Here is a 22,388-nt window from a genome sequence, read left to right on the forward strand (position 1 = left end):
ATCCTGATCTCATTAGGAGGCTTTTCCAGCTCACTCCTTCCTCAGAATATAGATTGTGTTTATGCCTATTAAAAACAGAATATGTTTCTACATAAATAGTGCAAGGCGCAAGACTGGGCAAACCTTGGGCACCTTGTTTCCTAAAAACGGATGATGAAACATTTGTTAAAATCTGTGTATTGGGGCATATTTTTTTAACGAGTGTGTTGTCTTTTCAGTAATTTGTGCATGTGAATGATGGCACAGCTGAGAGAGGGAGAAATATATTGCAAACGTTTATTCATTCTAGCAGTAGGACTTAAATGGCTTCTCTTTCTGCTGTCATTCTTGCATTATACTTACGTGTGTTCTCATTGGGAGGAGCGATTTTTAGTGGATACACATCTCTAAACGACGACAAGATAAGAAACTGGGGGCACAGGTGCAACCAGAACCACCAGCCAACCATGCACGAAAACTTCAATGTTTGGCTGGAGCTGTTTATTAGTAAGATCCAAAGGGCAGTTTTGTGTAGCAAAATGCTGCAGGCTATAGGATAACTTAAGATTTAAAAAATGCATGATAAATACATGGTAGGTTAACCGTAAATACAGTATATTTTCTCAGCCAAAATCTGCTTGGTGTTTCGTTAACACACAAGAAGGGTTCTCCATTTTAATGCAAATACTTACCTGGATAACAAATGATTCATTGATATTTTGGGGAGCAGGAAAGCAGCTAAAGCACACTTTCCTGAACCAAAAATAAGTTTCCTCCATCTTCCATACTTGCCCTGCGTGCAATATTGAGCCTATGGCAGTATGGCAAAGAGGGCCCAATGACATGCGCATATCGTCCCAACTTTTTTAGATTAAAAAACGGGATGCACGCTTCCGAGACGTTCTCCCAGGTGAGTCACATGACCCACACTGAGATCTCCCCCCCCAAAAAAAGCACATTTGGGGGGCATGATCACACATGGCATCCCAAAACAAGTGTTTCTGGGTGCTGCGCAAGATCGTGGCACTGGAGGGGGGAATGCTTTTTCGGGGAGAGATTGCAGTGTGCAAGCGCGCGAGATAGCATCGCCCAAAATGGCCAATGCATTCTCACATTTAAAAAATGGGATGTCCTGCTTTTTCCAGGACCCTTCGTGGGCATGTGTGTACCTTTGTCCTGAAAGACAGTATTTTTCTTTCACAAATAGTCAGCAGGAGGGCCTTGGAGGACCTTCACAGGGGTTGTAGGGGGGCCTTTAACACTTTACCTCCTGTTGCAGTCTTAGTCTGGATTGGGGGCTCCATAGCTGCTCTTTGCAGGGTGGGGAAGCTCCCATTAGAGGAACAAAAGGAGCAGATAATGTACAAACTACAGACAGCACGCCTAACAGTCGGTGCAGTGTACTGTCTCCTTCCCAGGGTACTGAGATCACATCTTACCAAAAGAAGCACTTCCCTGCTAACCTTATCAACGGTGAACCCTAGGAATTCCCAGGTGTCAAAAAAAAGGTTATTTACCTATGCACATAACCTATATTTTCTCAGCGAAAATCTGCTTGGTGTTTCGTTAACACACAAGAAGGGGTCTCCATTTTAATGCAAATACTTACCTAGATAACAAATGATGCATTGATATTTTTATAGGTTATTTACCGATTTACCTACTACAGCCCGTGTTTTGTTAGCCCCAAAATGGAAAACGAGCGAGGTCCCAACCAAAGAAGAATGGCAGCTGAAGTTGTCAGAATATGCACAACTCGCAGCCTTAACATATAGAATAAGAGAACAAGAAGAACATATGTTTATTGAATATATGAGAAATAACTGTGTACAGTTGAAAACGCAGGCAGCATTAAGATAAATTCAACCATGTAAATAAGTTTTGATGGATGCAATAATGGTATAGTTTTTGTAAAATATGCAGGGATTTATGATATGTAAAATCACCCATGGAAGGAGAAGAAAGGAAGTCATTGGTATCTTAAGGATGTATTAAAAGGAGTATTTTAAATTGTAAAACAAAAAAATTAATTAAAAAATTATATATAAAAAGATTTTAATAAGGACCCTTTTGCCTCTAAGACAGTAGCTGCGTGTGGTTCAAAAGCTCCACTTTAGACCACAGCAGAAATGAAATCATGTTTGCTTCGCACTGACCTCCTGCAAAATATGTGTTTTGTGCTGTCCCCGGTTCCGTGCAATGCTACCTTGCACTCTCATTTCCACCTGGCATATCAAAAGAGGCTGCTGTTTTCTTTGGCTCTTGAAGCCTTAGGATGGCTCAGTGATCCTCTGAGTAGTTTTGAAGACGACAAGCCTCATTTGATTTCTAAGAGAACGGACTAAAAGCAGGTGTTGTCCCACAGCACCAGTCTTCATCTGGTTGCTCTTTTAATGAGCTAACTTTAAATGTTTTCCCCCAGATGTGAATTATTAACGTTGTGGAGTAAGTTCCCTTATTTGCTTCTGTACTCTGGTTCTTTACTATATATAACTTAAGAGTTGAAACCCCCTTAAGCCTAAGGACATGATTCTCAAATACTTGAATCCAAACAGCATTTTAGAAACCTCTAGGCCAGGAGTGGTAAATCTGTTGCCTTTCAGATGTTGTTGTTGTTGTTTAGTCGTTTAGTGGTGTCCGACTCTTCGTGACCCCATGGACCAGAGCACGCCAGGCACTCCTGTCTTCCACTGCCTCTGGCAGTTTGGTCGGACTCATGTTGGTAGCTTCAAGAACACTGTCCAACCACCTTGTCTTCTGTCATCCCCTTCTCCTTGTGCCCTCAATCTTTCCCAACATCAGGGTCTTTTCCAGGGAGTCCAATAAACATTAGATAGTCACCAGGGCTAGCTGGCTAAATTAGATCTACTTCTACAATAGTCCCACCCCCCGAAAAACACATTTTAAAAGGGCATAAGATGTAAATTCATAAGTACATGAAAGAGTTCTTTGGAATCCAATTTTCACTATCAAGCATTTCCTTAAAATGCATTCAGACTCTTAACATGTTCCTTGAAGATTTCAAAAAGTGGCTATTGTATGAACTTAACCTTCATCAGTCAAAAGTGCTTGTACATTTCCACAAGGTTTTTGGAAGATGTGCTTCATGCTCTCTCACGTTAAAATTGAAACACTCCAACTTCTTCTTACTTTCAGTTCTGCTTCTCTCTCAATTCATTTTTTGGGGGTAAAATGTTGTGATTGGTCCAATGGCAGTGTTGCCATGGAAGCTAGCACATTGACAGATCCCCTGCTAGGCAGAAATATTTTGCCCAATGTGGAACTCGAACCCATGACCCTGAGCTTAAGAGTATCATGCTCTACTGACTGAGCTATCTCTCTGTGTAATCAGCTCAGTCCTTTCCTATGTCCTTGGAAGGAAGAGTTCATCCACACTTCCACTTTTCTTGTACCAATAAAGCACGGGCCTGAGCAATTTTTCCCTTGTTCTGCTCCTTTCCAAGGGAAAACCCGCTCTTTGCTGCTAAATCAGAGCAAATGTCAATCTTGAGAAAACCCAGATTCCCCTTTTCTCTGATTGATTGCTAAAGAGTGTGTGTTTTTTCCAAGAGGAAAGCAGCAGGAAAAGAGAAAGTGTGGTTGAGCCCAAAGTCACGCTGCATTCGGTAGGATTTGGTTCTGAAAATAAGATAAATACCTTAGCTGCATACGGTAATAAGATAATACAAACCAGGGTTTGGAATTAGCAGGGAGCCAAGCACATTTTGCACCTAAAGATTCTCCATTAGCGAATGCCTCAAAAAGTCTGGGTGCCATTTTTTGTGCCTGGCTGACGCTAAAGCCTGGAAGTACTGTATATGTTAAGGATTATAATACTACTCTGGGCAGATTCCAATTCATATAAAAACATAATAAAGCTATATAGCTGAGTATGGTGACCAGAGCAAAAAGAAATTGTGTGGGGCTGAACATGAAAGAAACTTGATGCTGTCGGATTTTGGTGAAATTCAACTCCAGTACCTTCTGGTACCTTCCACCAGAATCTTTAAAATCTCACTGTCATCATACCACCTCATTGTATTACGTTACCTTCTTCTTCTTCTTTGGCGATCACTTGTAGCCGAGTAAGATTGTCTTCCATGAACACGGTTTTAACAGTGAGTCCGTAAGTGACTGTGGAGGCCAATTCTGGATCCACACGTCCTTTCCACAGTAGGAACATAGGTTTCCAGGCGGGAGTTGATCACGGTGAGGGTTTGCCAAGCGTGCCTTCCTCTTAGCACGTTTCTCCCTTTCGTCCTGAGTTCAAGCATCTTCAAACCCCATGAGGCCTTTGGTAAAGGCTGTTCTCCAATTGGAGCTCTCGCAGGCCAGTGTTTTCCTAGTTGTCAGTGTTTATACTACATTTTTAAACATTTGCCTTGAGAGAGTCTTTAAAACTCTTTTGTTGACCAACAGCATTACTCTTTCCATTTTTAAGTTCGGAATACAGTGGTACCTCGCAAGACGAATGCCTCGCTAGACGAAAAACTCACTAGACGAAAGGCATTCGCTAACGAAAGGGTGTCTTGCAAGACGAATTTCCCTATGGGCACGACTCGCAAGACGAAAAATTTTCGCGGTTCCCCCCCGTCAAACCGCGCTTCCCCCGTCTGTGCTTCGCAAGACGAAATTTTCGCTAGATGACAGCACTCGCAGAACGAATTAATTTCGTCTTGCGAGGCACCACTGTAGAGTAGTTGCTTTGGAAGACAATAATCAGGCATCCAAACAGCATGACCAGTCCAATAAAGTTATTGTTGAAGAATCATTGCTTCGACACTGGTGATCTTTGCTTCTTCCAGTAGACTGGCATTAGTTTGCTTGTCTCCCCAAGTGATGTGTAAAAATTTTCGGAGACACTGTTGATGGAATATTTCAAGGAGTTGGAGATGGTTGTTTATAAGTGATCCATGTTTCACAAGCGTACAGTAAGGTTGGTATTACGTTACCCCATAAGACTCAGCATGTCTCCCCAAAGGAAGAAAAAAGCCCTTATTTTTGTCAACATATGCAATAACAAAATGCACGAGGATTAGGGTTTTTTTGAGGGGAGGAGGCTAGCTAACTCTGGACCACACAGCAAAGATCCCCATTTGAGCATATTAGCTACTGTGCTGAGATCTTCCAGTAGCTGAGCTGCCATGGAAATGACCTACGAAACCAGTTTCCTCCGATGGTTATAGCAAGAATCCTGAACGTGTTTCAAGCTAGCGTTCTGAAAAATTAGCTATTGTGAAGCAGTGGCCAAAAAACGGTAGATCACTTTCTGGGAAGAATTGTTACTTCCTTGTACTAGAAGGGAGGTCAGATTGTCATTTCTACTGTGTTCGCTTTTAACCTTGTGTAGGAGGACGCAGAATCTCTGATAAATCATATCCTGGAGAAAAGCCTTTTTCTTGCTCCCACTGGCTGTTTTTAGCTTGCTGAACTGGCAAATTCAGCCCCCAAAGAGCCTTTCAGTTTAACTGACTGAAAAAGGTGTGGTGTTTGCTTTACCTAAGTGCTTGTGGGGCCGAGTGTTATGTACAGACCGTATTTATGCTGTGAATCATGTTTCACTCCTCCCCCTTGCTTTTTACTGTGGTATCAACGTACTGTCCTACATTTCTCTGGTGGGAATAGGGACACCCCATTCCATAAGGATAAATTTACTATTTATACCGCACACATATGACTGGGTTGCCCCAGCCACTCTGGGCAGCTTCCAGCATAATAAAACGTTAAACATTTTTTTAAAAAAATAAAAAAAATCCCTATACTGTACAGGATTCCCTTCAGGCAGCTCAGGAGTTGGATAACTCCGTACCTTCCAAAAATTTCTCCAATGACAATAGGGACATCCTAAGGAAAAGTGGGACATTCCGGGATCAAATCAGAAACCGGGATGGCTTCTCTAAATTAGGGATGCCCCTGGAAAATAGGGACACTTGAAGGGTCTGGAAATTGATAGAGAGAGAGGAGGAAAAACCTCCCTATGGTATTATAGCGAAAATAGGGACATCCTATTCCAAATCCTCCCAACATTTCTCCAATGACAATAGGGACATCCTAAGGAAAAGTGGGACATTCTGGGATCAAATCAGAAACTGACATGGCTTCTCTAAGTCACGGGTGTCCCTGGAAAATAGGGACACTTGGAGGGTCTGTATCTGTCTGTCTGTCTGTCTATCTATCTATCTATCTATCTATTCTTCCTAGTCAATTACTTGTTTGCTACTGAAACAGCAAACACCTGGTAGCTAACCGTGTGCAATTCTGCATTTTGGGGGGGATCTTCGTTTACTTTGCCTCTCTTGCATTGAAGAATTGTGGCTCTCTTTTTCTTCTTCTTCATAATTGAAGAACCCTGACAAGTAGCCTAAATTCTGATCCGTTGGCATAAAGATAGAATTCTCTCCCCCCCCCTCTCCCTCCCCAAAAAGCCCTACTGTCAAGCAAAATTTGCCCTTCCTCCTTATCTTATCTGTTTTGAGTCACACAAACTATTTGCACAACGCCTTGTGCTGGGAAGAAGTTGTTTGTATATGAATCACTCCCTTTTTGCCAATTTTGGAGCCTCAGCTTAGTCTTTCTTTCTTTTCTTCTGTTTGACATTTTCCTCCAGGAGTAGGAATTTAAACTGTGCGTCTCCTATTCTTTCTCTTTAGCTTCAGATCGGCCTCATATAAATCCATTAGCTACAGGTGGGGGTTTTTCAATTAATTTTTCAAACCGCTGGCATGAGCTCCCTGCCTCCACATCTCCTTTCCTTCTGCGTCCCACCCATTCCGACTGCTTCGAGGTGCCTTTAACAAATTACTGACATGGAATTTAAATAGCCAAAGCTCATTGACCAATAAAACCATATGTGTACTGTATAACAGAGAGTTATGTAGACCTCGTGACTTGGAGGAAAGGTTATTCAATCAAAGGTGGAAGCAGAACTAACCTGTTGCGACTGCAAGGCTAGAAAGGTAAGAGGGAAACTGGATTTTATGCAAGATTTTGTTTGATTTCATGTCCAATAACTAAAGTTTAAAAGTGCAGCCGGTCCCTGCTCTCCTCTGGACTGTGGGTTTTAAAAATGAAATAAAGTAATTATAAACATACAACACAGGAACGCCTCAAAGACTTTTCCGTTCAGGCGACGTGTACAGATTTCATAGATGTAATAAGAGTTGACATAGTCAAACGTCATATTTAAACCCTGCATTAAAAATGTGTTCCATTGTTTTAAGACTTTAAAACCGAGCAGGCAAAAGGGTTGCCATTCTTTTAAATCAACCAAGCAAAGCAAGATTAATTTATCTTTGTATTTTTCTTGGATCCGGTTCTGCCGACCTTGTGGAGTAGGTCATTCTTCAGGTAGATATGATGAATTTGGCTCTGGGATCTGAAAGAAAGAAGTTTTGGCTTCGGGGGTTTCTTAGTACAGTGAAAAGCACTAATTACTGTTCGTCTACACTAAGAAGCATTGCTGTATTATGCAAACATAATTTTAAGCAGAATGCTTCCATATTGTACTTATACGATGCATGTTTCAGTGTAGTTTATGCAGCATTTTGTGTAGTATTTTCACTTTTCAAAGCGCTGTGAAGGTTGTAGGAGTTGATGACAAGTAATGGAAGTTTCACACAAGTTTCACACATGCTGACAATGGAGAATTGTGCTTATTTATGTGATTGTGTTTCATTAAATAAAAGGGGGAAATTGTTTAATTTCCCCCCAGGTTCAAGCTTTATGTATTTTGTGATATGAAAATACCGAAAACACATTCTAGGCTTGCATTGTATTCTTGAAGTGAAGTCCTGAAATAGAAAAAAAATGGGTTTCAGGTGTTCAAAAGAGACGGTTTATATGTACTTCTTGTGACATTGGCATCAGTTCAAACTAGGGCTGGTTTGCTCAGTGTAGTTTTCTTGCACAGTTTCACGTTTATAACGGCGGCATTTAAATCTTCAGAAAAAGCAACTGGATTCTAGTTTTACTGGGGAGAAAAGGTATAAGGACTATTTTGGAGCCAATTTAACTTGAGCTTTCATGTCCTTGTTCTGATCGATCTGATAGAAAGACAGGTGTATTGAGCTTTAAATAGTTGGGGCAAATCCTCTCGAACTTCTTTCCACAGTGTAAATCTGTATGAATTTTTCAGAGCCTACCATTGGCTTAGGTAGATCAAGATTGGTGAGGTGCAACAAAGGGGAGATTTCAAAGTTTGTGTCTCATTCCACTTATTTCAGAATGGAATAAAACAACAACTCTAGATGAACTTTAATCCAGAATTAAACTTTGAACCCAAGTGTAAATTGCACCGGTTCCTGCCCCTCACTTAAATACTGTACCACAATACCCTACGAAGTCCCCCTGTCTTAGTTAAACATTTAAAACGCACACAAAAAACACACACAAAAACAATGTTACATTAACACTGAGCAGAGGTAACTTAATCTGGCACTTGCTCAGCAAAGACTAGTTACTGTGTCTTTCCATTTCAGCAAGAGGTTCAAAGTTTTGCACAGCCTTCACAGTTCAGAGATCAGGCACAAATTGCTGCACTTTGCAGTTCAGTTCTGCAGATATGATAAATTTTCGCAGCCATAATGATTGCTTTTCCCTCTCACTTGTCCACCCCGCCCTCCCTCTCCCCTTCCACACAGAAGTGATGCAGTTAAAGGCATGTGCAAGTTGGTCATTGGCACCTGGGTTTAATGAATAACTAAATGATACCTCAGCTTTCATGGGCGCAAGGTGGAGATTATGAAAGAGTCCAAACTGCGAATGGGGGGTGGGGGATGACGCTCTGCGTGCAAGAGCAGGAAAGTTGAAACACTACCATTCCTAACTGCATTTCCTTGGAAGGAGGTCCCACTGAAACCAGTGGGCCCAGCGCCGAACCAAAGGGTTTTGGTGCAAATCCGCCAGATCTTTTAATTTCAGATAGAAACTGCAACATTTTCGTGGATATTATAAGTCATGTGAGCCTAGGATTTGCATGGTGTTTAAGCTTTTACCCAGAACAAGAATGGCTGGGCAAACCCAGCTAGATGGCTGTGGCATAAATAATTATTATTAATAATAATGTTTATTTTAGTCCGATTTGCAAGTTTGCTTTCTCCTCCACCGCCCCTTGTCATTTTTCAAAGGCTAGCATGATAATACAACACTGTGAGAACAACTCCTAGGGACCATGGGGGCTTCGGCTCCCCCAATAAAATATTTGAGGGGGCTGGAACCCCCCCCCCAAAAAAGTTGATGGGCACTGCCATTCAAATGGTATGTGCGTGCTGCATCATGTGATCGATTATGTGGGCAGGGCTTACCTGGGCTCCCGCAATATTTTATTCAAGTTGGCACCCCTGGCTACGCAGAAATAAATACAACACAAACTTTTATGGAGATATACATTGTTCTGTGAACCACCCTGATACCTCTGGGTATAGGGCGGTATATTAACAACAACAACAACAACAACAACAACAACAACAACAACAACAACAACAACAACACTGTAAAACAATATGTGCTTTTAAACCAAGCAGACAGCTGCATATTGACTGCGGTGTACAGGTATATGTTGCCTTTAAATTGAAAACAACTCTTAGACTGCAGCTCAAAAAACAGCAGGAGGGAAATCTCTACACCCGGGGTCCCCAACCTTCTTAGCCCAGGATCATATTTATAAACATAAGAAACCCTGTGGGTCCCACAAAATATTCATTTCATAGTAGTAAGGCTAGAGATGATCTGCATTACACAGAGCTACATCATTGGACCAGCTCAGTGTGTGTTCTACTTTGACTGGCAGCTGCTCTGTTTGGTTTCAGACAGGGGCATTTCCTTTAACCCAGGCTTGAACTTGCGGTACCTTTTAAATACGAAAGAAGAAGATGCCTCCACGTTTGCATGCATCTTTTTTTTTTTTTGTCATAACCAACAACCCAGTCTGGGGGAGGTGAGGGTGAGGGGTGGCTTCTGCTCCATAATCACGTTACGCTTTGCTGCGAAGTAGGTGGGTATCGCATTATGATCTGACTGCCCAAATGCATGTGAAATTTCAGTGTTGATTTCTGGCCCGTGCCTATTTGCGTGTGTTCTTGTTGTGGAGATATGAGGAGGGGACAACTATCTCAGACCCGCATGCTGCTTTAAATACAGCGGGGTCTTTATTCTGCTTTGGACAGAATATTCTGGAAGCGGTGCTATTTGTCTTCGTTGAGGAAAAAAGGGTTCCTGGTCCAGAGAAGAGGGTGATGGAATCAGTATCCTACTGAGCTCAGTATCAGTATCCTAAGCACATCATCTGTGACCACAGCATCTGCAAGCTCCTCTTAGCTTACTCAAAGTTTCAAGCTACCTCTCTGCTGGATTAATGCACTTCCCCCCCCTGCTCTTTAAATACACCCAGGCCAAAGCAGGCTGTTGTCCCAACAGCTGTCATCTTGGGACACCTTGACATGCCAGGACCTTGTCAGCCCTTGGGACATTTAATGTCATTATTATAACTGTTGGGCTAGAACATGATTCTAACTTTTTTAAGCAGGCTGAGCACCAGTTCAAAGCAAGGGGTTGGGGAGCAGGGCTAGGATAGGGGTTTGATGTTAAAACTTGTGGACTATCACTTAATTTTCAGGTGGGATTAAAATTCAGGTTGCACCACTGAGTTGGTTTTGGAGGTCTGGCACCAGGAACAGAAAAAAATGCCTGGAAAATATTGAATGACTGCTTGCTTGGCACAACCTCTAGCCTCCTCACAAACAAATCAGGATGAGTATTCAATTAATAGCCAATGTTGTCTAATCTCCCTGCAAATTGTAGAATTAATGTTCAATAAACAGATAATTTCAAAGCAACCGCTGAGTGGTCTTCACCATGATATCTTCAGATGTGTCATACTTAGCACAGATACAGCTGTATACAAACTTATCTGTGTTGTGGGTGGTCCATCCCATCATGGCCTTAGCACACTGTTGGTTAGTTCAAACAACCATTTCTCCCCACAACTTACTTTTCTATTGCAGGACCAGGCGTTGGGCTCCCCATACCCCAACCCATGCTAATCAGAGACCAATGAGTCAAAACAGGCCACAACTTTATTGAATACAGATGAAAGAGGTTTGGCTTGGGCGTGGGACAATCGAAATACTTCTGGTCCTCCAGAATACTTCCGTGGTCAATCCAGATGGGGGGTTCCTAAAACTTACATCAAATAGAGTGACTGCCATCTGGGAGAGTGCCTTCAGCCCTGGCGTCCGCCTGGGCACGCGGACATGGCCACTCCCCCTGGATCCCTTTAACAGATACCCCGGCGCAAGCGGAGACTACAACCTCCCCTTCATCCGAAACAAAGGATTGCCCCAATGCTCAACCAGTTGTGACAATTGCTATGAGGTAGGCCTATGAAGCCTACCTACTCCGTTGACTCCACCCCTTGGCACAGCCCGAGTCCCTAGCCTGCATCCCCATCTGCCAAAGCCGGGTTCAGGCTAGGATCCAGTTCCTGATAGGCGGAGGGGTCTTAACCCCCCACCGCCTATCAGGAAGGGCACCACTGTTCCAGTTCCCTCGTCAGGGCCCTGGTGAAGCCTCTGACACCCTGCAATGCTGCTGCACTAAGAGGAGTGAGGAGACTTGCGAAATCTCTTGCAATTTTGCAAAAAGAAAAAAAAGTGCAGCAACTTTTCTGTCTGGCTTTTCACTGTTTGAAATATGGCAACAACCCTACCTGAAGCATTGCTGTTGCACTGTGTGAAACTGCCTGTAAGCTCTGCATTTCCCTCGTAGCTGCACTTAACAACTTCGGCTAAATCTGGTGCCGATGTTTCTCAGCTTGGATTGGATCCTTCACAGTGTCCTGGGGAAAGAGCTGCCCTTTCTCATTATTCAATAAGAAAATGCAGTGCAATAGAGGTTGCCAAGTGAGCTAGTGGTGAAGGAGCGAGACCTTCCTCCATAAGCAATTGAGAAGCCAGTCAAAGTGGGAAAAGAAGAGACAGAGGAGGAGGGGAAGGAGACATGGCCTGAGGAGAATCCTACCTGCTTCATCAGGAGACTTGGTGGACCAGATTAGGGCCATAAACCAGAAGCTCCCCATCCCCAAATTATGCTATGCAGATATATATATATATATATATATATATATATATATATATATATATATATGGATGACATGCCAGCATCAAGTTTGCATTGATGAAAACTCTGTATGTTTTGTTAGAGCAACGGAACGAAATAACCCAAAATGGTACAGTGGTACCTCAGGTTACAGACGCTTCAGGTTACAGACTCCACTAACACAGAAATACCCACCTGTAACAGAAATAATGCTTCAGGTTAAGAACTTTGCTTCAGGATAAGAATATAAATCATGCTCTGGTGGCGCAGCGGCAGCGGGAGGTCCCATTAGCTAAAGTGGTGCTTCAGCTTAAGAACAGTTTCAGGTTAAGAACGGACATCCAGAACAAATTAAGTTCTTAACCAGAGGTACCACTGTACTTGCCATATATGCAGCTCCATCCTAATTTACTGGTGGAAAATAGGGGACTGTTTGATACAGTTCCACAAGAAAGGCTATGTTTTCTTAATGGGTATCATTATTATTTTTTCAAATTCCTTTCCAATGAACCTAGTGAATTTTGCTCACTGTAGTTTTTAAAATGAAACTCTTTTGCGTTCTTAGGGCAACATTTTAGGGAATTTCTGCCTATCCCTTTCAACTGCCATTTTGTTTCAACCTCATCTGCAGTGCTATAGCTAACTTAATACAGTGGGAATGCCATAAAGAAATGCTCGGTGTTTAAGGAGATAACAGAAATCACTGGGTTAAAGCTGACCGAAAGTCCAGAGGTAGCATTATTATCAATTTACGATGGGGTGGAAGGTTCGCAGGCTCTGAAGGACTTGCTCACAAATTTATTGACAGCTGCATGAATTATGATACCTAGGAAATGGAAGGGGCAAGCAGAATACAAATGGAAGAATGGTAGAGTTGTGGGATGTGGGATATAGCTATTAATGATAAATTAACACATGCCATCAAGGTAAGACGGGGAATATGCAGGAGAAATGATTTTGAGGAGGTATGAAAGGTGTTTGTAGAATTTGTACTGTTAAAATGGAAAGCGCACAAACCATCGCAAGAGGTGTTGAAATTTTGGGAGGTTGGATAGTTACAATGGAATGGTCTCAGTGGCGGGGTGCACTTTTTATTCTTATTTATTTATGATTATTAATTTGTCAAAATAAAATATAAAATAAAGAAATGTTCCACCTTGTCAACATTATATCACCTCTTTTTGCGGGGTCAGTTGCCTTTTATTGACACTCTGTGTGTTGGAGAAAGCATCACAGCAACAGAGTAATAAAAGAGCCCCAGTGATCTGCAGAGGTATAGACCCGGGGTCAGCAACCTTTTTCAGCCGTGGGCCAGTGAACCATCCCTCAGACCATGTGGTGGGCCGGACTATATTTTGGAAAAAAAGAAAGAACAAATTCCGATGCCCCACAAATAACCCAGAGATGCATTTTAAATAAAAGGACACATTCTATTCATGTAAAAACCATGCAGACAGATTAAGAAGGCGATTGGGCCGCGTGCGGCCCATGGGCCTTAGGTTGCCTACCCCTGGTATAGACTGAAGATTTTGACTTGTGTGTATGCATGTGTGAGTTGAGCTTGCGGCTAAGAGTCTCATGACTGTTAAGGACAATATGCGATTATATGAAATACGTCCCAAGTTTTCATATCAAAAGTACCCTGATCTAAATGGCCCTTGGAAAAATAAAGTCTAATAAGATTCGTCCTGGGATGTTGTAGCATTTATGTGTCTGCGCATCAGATCACTAATCCCTTTCCGTACTCGACACCTTTGCATCATGTGTTCTAAGTCATCTTGTTTTCAAATGTTAAATAGTATTTTAATATTTCTTTTTTAAGTAAGAGTTTCACTCTCCCAGGATATGGCTGCATTAAATCATTGCGGGAGGAGACATGCTTTCGTAAATCAGGGTGGGGCGGCTCTGCACATCTTTGCTGGCTGGGGCTGTGGGGACTTGTAGTTCAAAACATAATAATAATAATAATAATAATAATAATAATAATAATAATAATAATAATAATTTATTTATTTATTTATACCCCAGCCACTCTGAATGGCTCCCAAAATAATATTAAAAAGACAATAAAACATCAAACATTAAAAACTTCCCTAAACAGGGCTGCCTTCAGATGTCTTCTAAAAGTCAGATAGTTGCTTATTTCTTTGACTTCTGATGGGAGGGTGTTCCACAGGGCGGGCACCACTACCAAGAAGAAGGCCCTCTGCCTGGTTCCCTATAACCTCACTTCTCGCACCGAGGGAACCACCAGAAGGCCCTTGGAGCTAGACCTCAGTGTCCAGGCTGAATTATGAGGGTGGAGATGCTCCTTCAGGTATACTGGGCCGAGGCCATTTAGGGCTTTAAAGGTCAGCACCAACACTTTGAATTGTGCTTGAAAACGTACTGGGAGCCAATGTAGGTCTTTCAGGACCAGTATCATATGGTCTCAGTGGCCACCTAGACTGCATCGCATTGGGAAAGGCTGTTCTACAGAGAGGATCTTGGTTGTAAGCATTCCTGAATGTGTTCTACCAGTATGATAGCATTTTCATTGCCATGCGAGGAAACAGTATCCTTTTAAGCAGCAGCTCTGCAACCTTGCAAGCCAAAGCAGTAAGCAACGTGGAAAACGGCTTCATGACGACTACTGTAGAAATTGAATAGATAGCAGACCAGTTTTCAAACTTGTGTTATTAATGCCCAGCAATTCCTAAGAAATGATGTTTGCAATGGGGTATAAACTGCAGGATATAATCCTACCAACCTTCATCCCACATCTTGTTCCAAGGAAAGGATGCTTTGAGAGAGGTACAGTGGCACCTTGGTAGTCAAACGGCTTGGCTCCCAAACAAATCAGCTCCCGAACGCTGCAAACCCAGAAGTGAATGATCCGGTTTGCGAACGTTTTTTGGAAGCCAAACATCCGATGCAGCTTCCGCTTGAGTGCAGGAAGCTCCTGCAGCCAATCAGAAGCAGCACCTCGGTTTTCGAACCATTTCAGGAGTCGAACGGAGTCTCGGAACGGATTAAATTTGAGAACCAAGGTACTGCTGTACGTTAAACGGTGGTTTGGCAGTGCTGCCTGGGCAAACCCAGCCAAGCGTGGGGCTCACATGAGCTCTCGGCCCCTATTTCCGTGTAGATGGGAGAAGGATCTTGGCAGGGTTTTGTTTTACTTTCACATGGGCTTTGTTACGGAACCCATCTTCAGACCATGTGCCGTGGTTTGTCGAGAAGAGTTTGTTTGCATGCCAACGTTGCCATATACATACCGAGCCAAATCTTGTCGCTAGGTGTATGCTTGCCTCTTCGTAATCACACTTCCCTTCCATGAACTACCCAGATCTCTTGTGATAGAAACGTTCCCATGTTGCCGACTGCATCTAACGTCCTCCTTTCTGACCTCTTTGTTCAGGAACTTTGAATGATCAGGACATAATGACAGCTGAAGACTCCGCTGCCAGGATGAGTAACGATTCTTCCAATATGCAGTCAAATAAGGTCCCCGAAGGTGTGGCCGGTGCACCGAACGAAGCTGCGCTTCTGCAACTAATAGAACGTACAGGTTACGCCATGGTGCAAGAGAACGGGCAGCGCAAGTATGGCGGACCCCCACCAGGCTGGGAAGGGCTTCATCCTCCCCGCGGATGCGAAGTCTTTGTGGGCAAAATCCCTCGCGACGTCTACGAGGATGAGTTAGTGCCCGTCTTCGAAACCGCGGGGAGAATCTATGAAATGCGCCTGATGATGGACTTTGACGGGAAAAACCGTGGCTATGCCTTTGTGATGTACACCCAAAAATACGAAGCCAAGCGTGCCGTCAAAGAGCTGAACAACTACGAAATCCGTCCAGGGAGGCTGTTAGGGGTGTGCTGCAGCGTGGACAACTGTAGACTGTTCATCGGAGGGATCCCCAAAATGAAAAAGAGAGAAGAAATTCTAGAAGAGATCTCCAAGGTGACGGAAGGCGTGCTCGATGTCATTGTGTACGCCAGCGCAGCGGATAAGATGAAAAACAGAGGATTTGCCTTCGTGGAGTACGAAAGCCACAGGGCAGCTGCGATGGCGAGGAGGAAACTGATGCCTGGCAGAATCCAGCTTTGGGGTCACCAGATTGCAGTTGACTGGGCCGAGCCGGAAATCGATGTCGACGAAGATGTCATGGAGACGGTCAAAATCCTGTACGTGAGGAATTTGATGATTGAAACCACTGAGGATACAATTAAAAAAGTGTTTGGGCAGTTCAACCCCGGATGTGTGGAACGGGTTAAAAAAATACGAGATTATGCCTTTGTACACTTCACGAGTCGGGAAGATGCTGTTCACGCCATGAATAACCTCAATGGGACTGAACTCGAAGGGTCGTGCCTAGAAGTTACCTTAGCCAAGCCAGTAGACAAGGAACAGTACACCCGATACCAGAAAGCAGCGAAAGGAGGAGCAACAACTGAAGTCACTCAGCAGCCAAACTACGTTTACTCATGTGATCCGTACACACTGGCATATTATGGATATCCGTATAATGCTCTGATTGGCCCAAATCGAGAATATTTTGTGAAAGGTTAGTAGAAAACTTTTGGTCCACTTTGGGGTTATCTGGGCCAGCTTTCCTTAAATAGACCAGTGGCATGGAAATTCTAGTCGTTATTGATCCAGAGCAGATTCCAGCATATAGTTAGCAGAGTAAAAACTTAAACACGTTGAAGGATTCCCCCCAAAAATAGACCAGAGGCAATTGTATTTCATCCAGCAGAGCTTTACTGCTGCTGAAGGCAAATGAGCATAATGGTCACAAATCCAATACATTCAGGATTGGCACTGTCCATAAGAAATCCAGTTTAATATTGAAATATTAAAGCCTTGTGCCTCCTTCCCAAATCCTGGGAATCTTCTGCCCAGCTTAGGGAGGCATGTCTGATGCTCCCCACAGAGTCCAAGAGCCCTCCTGCCTTCTTCCCAACACATGCCCAACTTTGGGATGGAGGTAGCAGGGCTCCAGCTATCTGTCCGAGGCCAGTAGCTTCCTTCCCAAAGTCCGGGAGGCTTCTGCCCAGCTTCGGGAGGAAGGCACGATGCTCACATGTGTGACATCAGGACATCACAAGGTCATGCAAGCGATGTGCTCCCCCCCCCAATTCACTCTCATAAGCTGGCGCCTCTGGCCCTGTTTCCCTATGAAAAATTTCACCACACGCCATTGAAGGATGCCTTAGGCGGCAGATCTTGGTTTTGCCCCACCTTTTACGGAGCACTTGTAATTTGAAAATATTCCCATGCCACTTCTGAACTGTGATTTCCAGGCAGCGCACAACATGAACGAGAAGCAGCAGATCCTAGTAATCTCCTCCCCGCCCCCCGTGTATTGTTACCTTCTCGCAATACTAAACTTGTGTATCTCCATGCTTGTTGGTTTAGAAACGAAACAGGGCTTCCCAACAATACAATAGGGGTTTCGGCAAATTTATGCGGCTCCAGGCGTGGATACGTGCATACGTAAATTTTATTTGTGGCGGCTTACAACATGAAAAATATACCAAACTACAACTTAACAAAAGTAGTCGTAAACAATAAATAAAACGTTAAAAAAATACACAGCCTGACAGGCATGGGCTGAAATATATTTGGTCACAAATTTAAAAGGAAAGGGAGGAGGGCAAAAACAGTCTGAGGAAGACTGAAAGTGCTCAGAGAGCACCAGGAGAAAACAGACTGTTGTGCTTAGTGGTCGAGGTTTTCTTTTTTTCCAGGGACCATGAGTGGAGGGTGAATTCACCTGCTTGAGCCCCTAAAAATCTGTAGTACCTGGAGGCAGGAATTGGAGGCAGGGTTCTATGAAACTGAAAGGTGAATACCTACTTTTCAGGTAGAAGGAGAAGGAACATTTATATTTGCTGCTTCCTTTAAGCCTTTTCACTCCCCACCCCTGCCAATATATAGCAATAAAACCCCTGTGTTTGGACCTGACAATTTTAGGGCTATAGACTGGGGCGGAGGTTCCTAGGGAATGGGAAAGGAAATAGGTACCGGTACTTTCTTAAAATACCTTCTCTCCCATGTCTCAACCCCCCCCCCCCCCCGAGCACCCAAAAGTACAATTGGTTGATGGCATTTATATCCTACAGGTTTTTTTTCCCACCCCTCACAACAACCCTGTAAAGTAGGTCAGTGTGAGTACTATTGAGTCGCCCAGTGAGCTTCATGGCTTCGTCACGGCTATAAAGATGGAATTCTATTGTGGTTTTAAATTTAGATTTCATTGCATTACATTTATAGATTGTTAACTGCTCTGTTATCATTTAGATGAAGAGCAGTTCCATGCCGGTTGCATCCCTTAACCAGAGTACTCCGATGGACTGCAACCTTTTTGCTGTGGGCCCCTAGTTGTCTTCGCCTTTAGGCCAGTTTCCAGCATTCAAACTCACTTAAACGCACGGGAAATTTCCCTTGCCTGGTGTTCTGCAGGAGAGTGCAGAGAGCACAGAGATGAACTGCGCTCTCTGGAGGTCCTTGCAGAGAAGGCCTCCGTCCACATGGACCCTGCCCATTAAGAACGAAGCACATTTTGCTAGCCTTTAATAGAAGCTGCCATCCTTCTTTCCCTGTGACCAACAGCATCTCCAAAACCATTCCGTTAATTTCTTTCAACAAAGTGACACTTCAAAGATGTCAGTATGCCCATTGGATACGTTTTTCCAAATTACGTCCTTGCATAAAAATGAACGGCTCCTATTGATTTCTAAAGGCATTTATCATGTCAGCTATTACCTGTTGGTTGATTTGCATAAATCGAAGCCTTGATTAAAAACAAAACTTTTTTTTTTTTTTTTTTTTGCAAAACTGAATGACTTGTGGTCATATCATTTTATCATATGTACTATGGTGCTGTGGTCTAAACCACGGAGCCTCTTGGGCTGGCCGATTGGAAGGTCGGCGGTTCAAATCCCCGTGACAGAGTGAGCCTCCATTGCTCTGTCCCAGCTCCTGCCAACCTAGCAGTTTGAAAGCAGGCTAGTGCCAGTAGATAAATAGGTACCACTACAGCAGGAATGTAAAGGGCGTTTCTGTGTGCTCCGGTTTCCGTTATAGTGTCCCGTTGCACAAGAAGCGGTTTAGTCCTGCTGGCCACATGACCTGGAAAGCTGTCTGCGTACAAATGCCAGCTCCCTCGGCCTGAAAGCGAGATGAGCACCGCAACCCCATAGTCGCCTTTGACTGGATGTAACCATCCAGGGGTCCTTTACCTTTTACCTTATTATCATTATTGCAAGCAGTAATCGGTTTTAGCAACTGAGATCTGCAAAACAAAATGTTGCTGTGTAGAGTGTTCAGATCACACTCAGTACTCCTTGGGCTGTTTGGTTCCCCCCCCCCCTCTTAGGCAGTCGGTCAGCTTTAATCACAAAAATTAAATGCCTGCAGGGTTTTCCTGCTGCAGAAAGCTCGCGCGAGAGCGTCCCAAAGCCCATGAAGTTCTCTACCTTGCTTGGGGATGAGGACCAAGGCCTGCCTAGGTCCAGAAAGATAGAGATGATGGCTCAGGGGCAGTTCTGGGGTTGTCCTGGTTATATGCAATTTTGACTTTATGCAGAATCCTTGGAACCGAAGTCCCCATGCAAGTTATGAGTCACCTATATCTCAGACGTCTAAAGCAGTGGTAGAAAACTTTGCTAGGACACTCAGCCGATGAGACAAGAAGATAGCAAAATACTAATGTACTCCTTAAGCTAAAATAAAAACATGTACCAATCCTAATAGCTAATTACTGGGCTTTACGTTCAGTACTACAGATAAGGCAAAAAGCTCTTGCACTCTTTGTAAACCTTTCGTTCCTTCGTTCCTTCCTTCTTCCAGCATTAGATTGTAGACTTTCCAGTCTAGTGGGTGCTAATGCTTCCTTGTGAGTTTAGCGGATCCATTGTATGGTGTGTGTTTTCTATTCCCAAGCAGGCAGCGTTCGAGGCAGAGGACGAGGTGCAGCAGGGAACAGACTCCCCGGCCCGAGAGGCTCGTACCTGGGGGGCTATTCTGCTGGCCGCGGCATATATAGCCGATACCACGAAGGGAAAGGGAAACAGCAAGAAAAAGGATACGAACTTGTGCCCAATTTGGAATTGTCTGCTGTCAACCCCGTGGCCATTAAACCCGGCACTGGTCAGTATGATTTATTGAGATGGGGAGCTAAATATGTTCTCCCTTTCAGGGTGCTTTTAGATATCAGCTTTCCCTGCAAACCTATACAGTAGCTGTCAGAGTGCTATGAGTGGCTCCCAGCTGGTTGCCCAGGGAAGTATAAATATGAGGAAAAGTTTATTACAGTCCTTTTTTATTTCAAACTTTACAGGGAGAGGCTATAGAACCCAGCCTCATGGGTAATGGCGTCTTTGAGCTCTTTGCTCTCCTGCAGAGGAGAGGCAAGTTCTGCCAATTAAGATTGGACATATTCCATGAGACTCTTAATCTCAGCATCGTGGGTTTGAGCCCCACGTTGGGCAAAAGAGTCCTGCCTTGCAAGGGTTGGACCCTGGTGGTCCCTTCCAACTCTACAATTCTGTGATTCCACGGTTCTAATTTCAGTTTCTCCCTGTTTCTCATTTTTTCCTATCTTAAATCCATTTCCACATCAGTCCGGGAAGTAAGCCCTCCTGGAAATTCATCAGGATTTAAGTGCATTTCTCCCCCTAACAGGGACCCAGGTGGCGCTGTGGGTTAAACCACAGAGTCTAGGGCTTGCTGATCAGAAGGTCGGCGGTTCGAATCCCTGCCACGGGGTGAGCTCCCGTTGCTTGGTCCCAGCTCCTGCCCACCTAGCAGTTCGAAAGCACCCCAAAAAGTGCAAGTAGATAAATAGGGACCGCTCCAGCGGGAAGGTAAACGGCGTTTCCGTGCGCTGCTCTGGTTCGCCAGAAGTGGCTTTGTCATGCTGGCCACATGACCCGGAAGCTGTCTGCGGACAAACGCCGGCTCCCTCGGCCTATAGAGCGAGATGAGCGCCGCAACCCCAGAGTCGGACACGACTGGACCTGATGGTCAGGGGTCCCTTTACCTTTACCTCCTCCTAACATTCACATGTTCATATGCAATTTCCCCAAATATACACATTTTTGCAGAGCAATTTCCCCCTAACAGAATGCACCATTTACCACAGTGTTCCATTTTTGTACACATTACTCGGAGGGAGAATTTCACCGCAAAGTTTGGAAAAGTGCACATTTCAAAGGGTGGCTGTAGTTCTTGTTTCAGAAAGGAGGTTCAACTTCAAATGTGAACTGAATTGAATTCTTCCCATACCCCGAGTGCCAATTCTCCTTCATCCCTAGTACCAATTCCCCCTCTCCTCCACAACCCCTAAAGGTCAGCTTCTGAGATCTGGGGGACCCTCCAAACCAAAGTGAAGGAAGTTATTAGGGGCTTCAGGAAGCAGAGCAAATGGGCGAAAATGGCCTCCCCTCGTCCTCTCTTAGTGGAAGCATCGGCCAAAGCAAAAACTCTTCTGTGTACACCAGAGCTTTTGCAAACTGTGCGTCATGACACTTTAGTGTGCCAGCTGCAGTATGTTGCTGCATCATGGGGTTGGAAAGCAGTTAGTTTAACCTCCAGTTTGCTAGTAAAACTGAATTACTGCATCGTCAAATGATGCATGTCTAAAAAGTGCATCACCAACATGAAAAGTTTGGAAAGCTCTGTGCACACAAAGTCATCAAACTGGATTGCATCCTAGGTCCGCCCAAAGAGCTTGCACGCTGTTGGAAAATGCAAGTAATGTTGTGTCCTGCTCGTGTGAGCAAATATGCACAAATCAGAGAGAGAACCTGCTTTCATGTGCATCTGTCAGGGACTGGGCAGAGGAGGAATGGTGGAGACTGCCTCCCCAACCTGACCCTTCCAAAGAAGAGGAAGACAGTTCAGAATTACAACAGGGGATTGAGGGAGATCACAGCTCAGAGGCAGTTGAGGGGGAAAGCTGGGAAATAATGGGAGGGGAGGAAGAAGAAGCACCGGGGGGGGGGGAGCTGATGGACACAGTATCTTTAGAAAGCATTCCAGACCCTCTCCCTCTCCCAGAACCCGGCGGGCATTGAAAGTAGGAGAGCAGAGAGCTTAGAAGCAGAAGGCACAGGCCAGCCTCAGTAGGGATGGCGTATAATGGGAAAGACGGAGCGGGTGGGGTTTCACTCGGAGCAACACCGTTACTCTAAGAGGCTGCATTTCTAAGCCTCTCTGTGTGAATATTGAATAAAAGCATTGGTAAGAACTTTCCTTGTCGTATCCGTTCCTGGCAACCTACCATGGGGGTTGGAACCTCTGACCCCTGACAGCATCCGAGGAAAGGA

General features: G+C 44.1%; 1 protein-coding gene across 5 annotated transcripts in view; it reads left to right on the forward strand.

Annotated features, from left to right (window-relative positions):
- The window catches only part of RBM47 (RNA binding motif protein 47), a 42,362-nt gene that overhangs the window by 17,156 nt on the left and 2,818 nt on the right, over window positions 1-22,388 (forward strand). For 2 of the 5 annotated variants that reach the window (XM_033161369.1, XM_033161368.1), the window contains exons 2-3: window positions 15,473-16,618; window positions 20,002-20,208. In XM_033161369.1, coding sequence (XP_033017260.1) covers window positions 15,496-16,618; window positions 20,002-20,208 — 1,330 coding nt within the window. In that variant the 5' untranslated portion in view covers window positions 15,473-15,495. Of the gene's footprint in view, window positions 1-6,369; window positions 6,936-15,472; window positions 16,619-20,001; window positions 20,209-22,388 lie in introns of those variants that run through there. The other 3 variants (XM_033161370.1, XM_033161367.1, XM_033161371.1) reach the window with 3 other exon arrangements.

The sequence above is a fragment of the Lacerta agilis genome, chromosome 9 (genome assembly GCF_009819535.1).
Source record: "Lacerta agilis isolate rLacAgi1 chromosome 9, rLacAgi1.pri, whole genome shotgun sequence".
NCBI classification, from domain to species: domain Eukaryota; kingdom Metazoa; phylum Chordata; class Lepidosauria; order Squamata; family Lacertidae; genus Lacerta; species Lacerta agilis.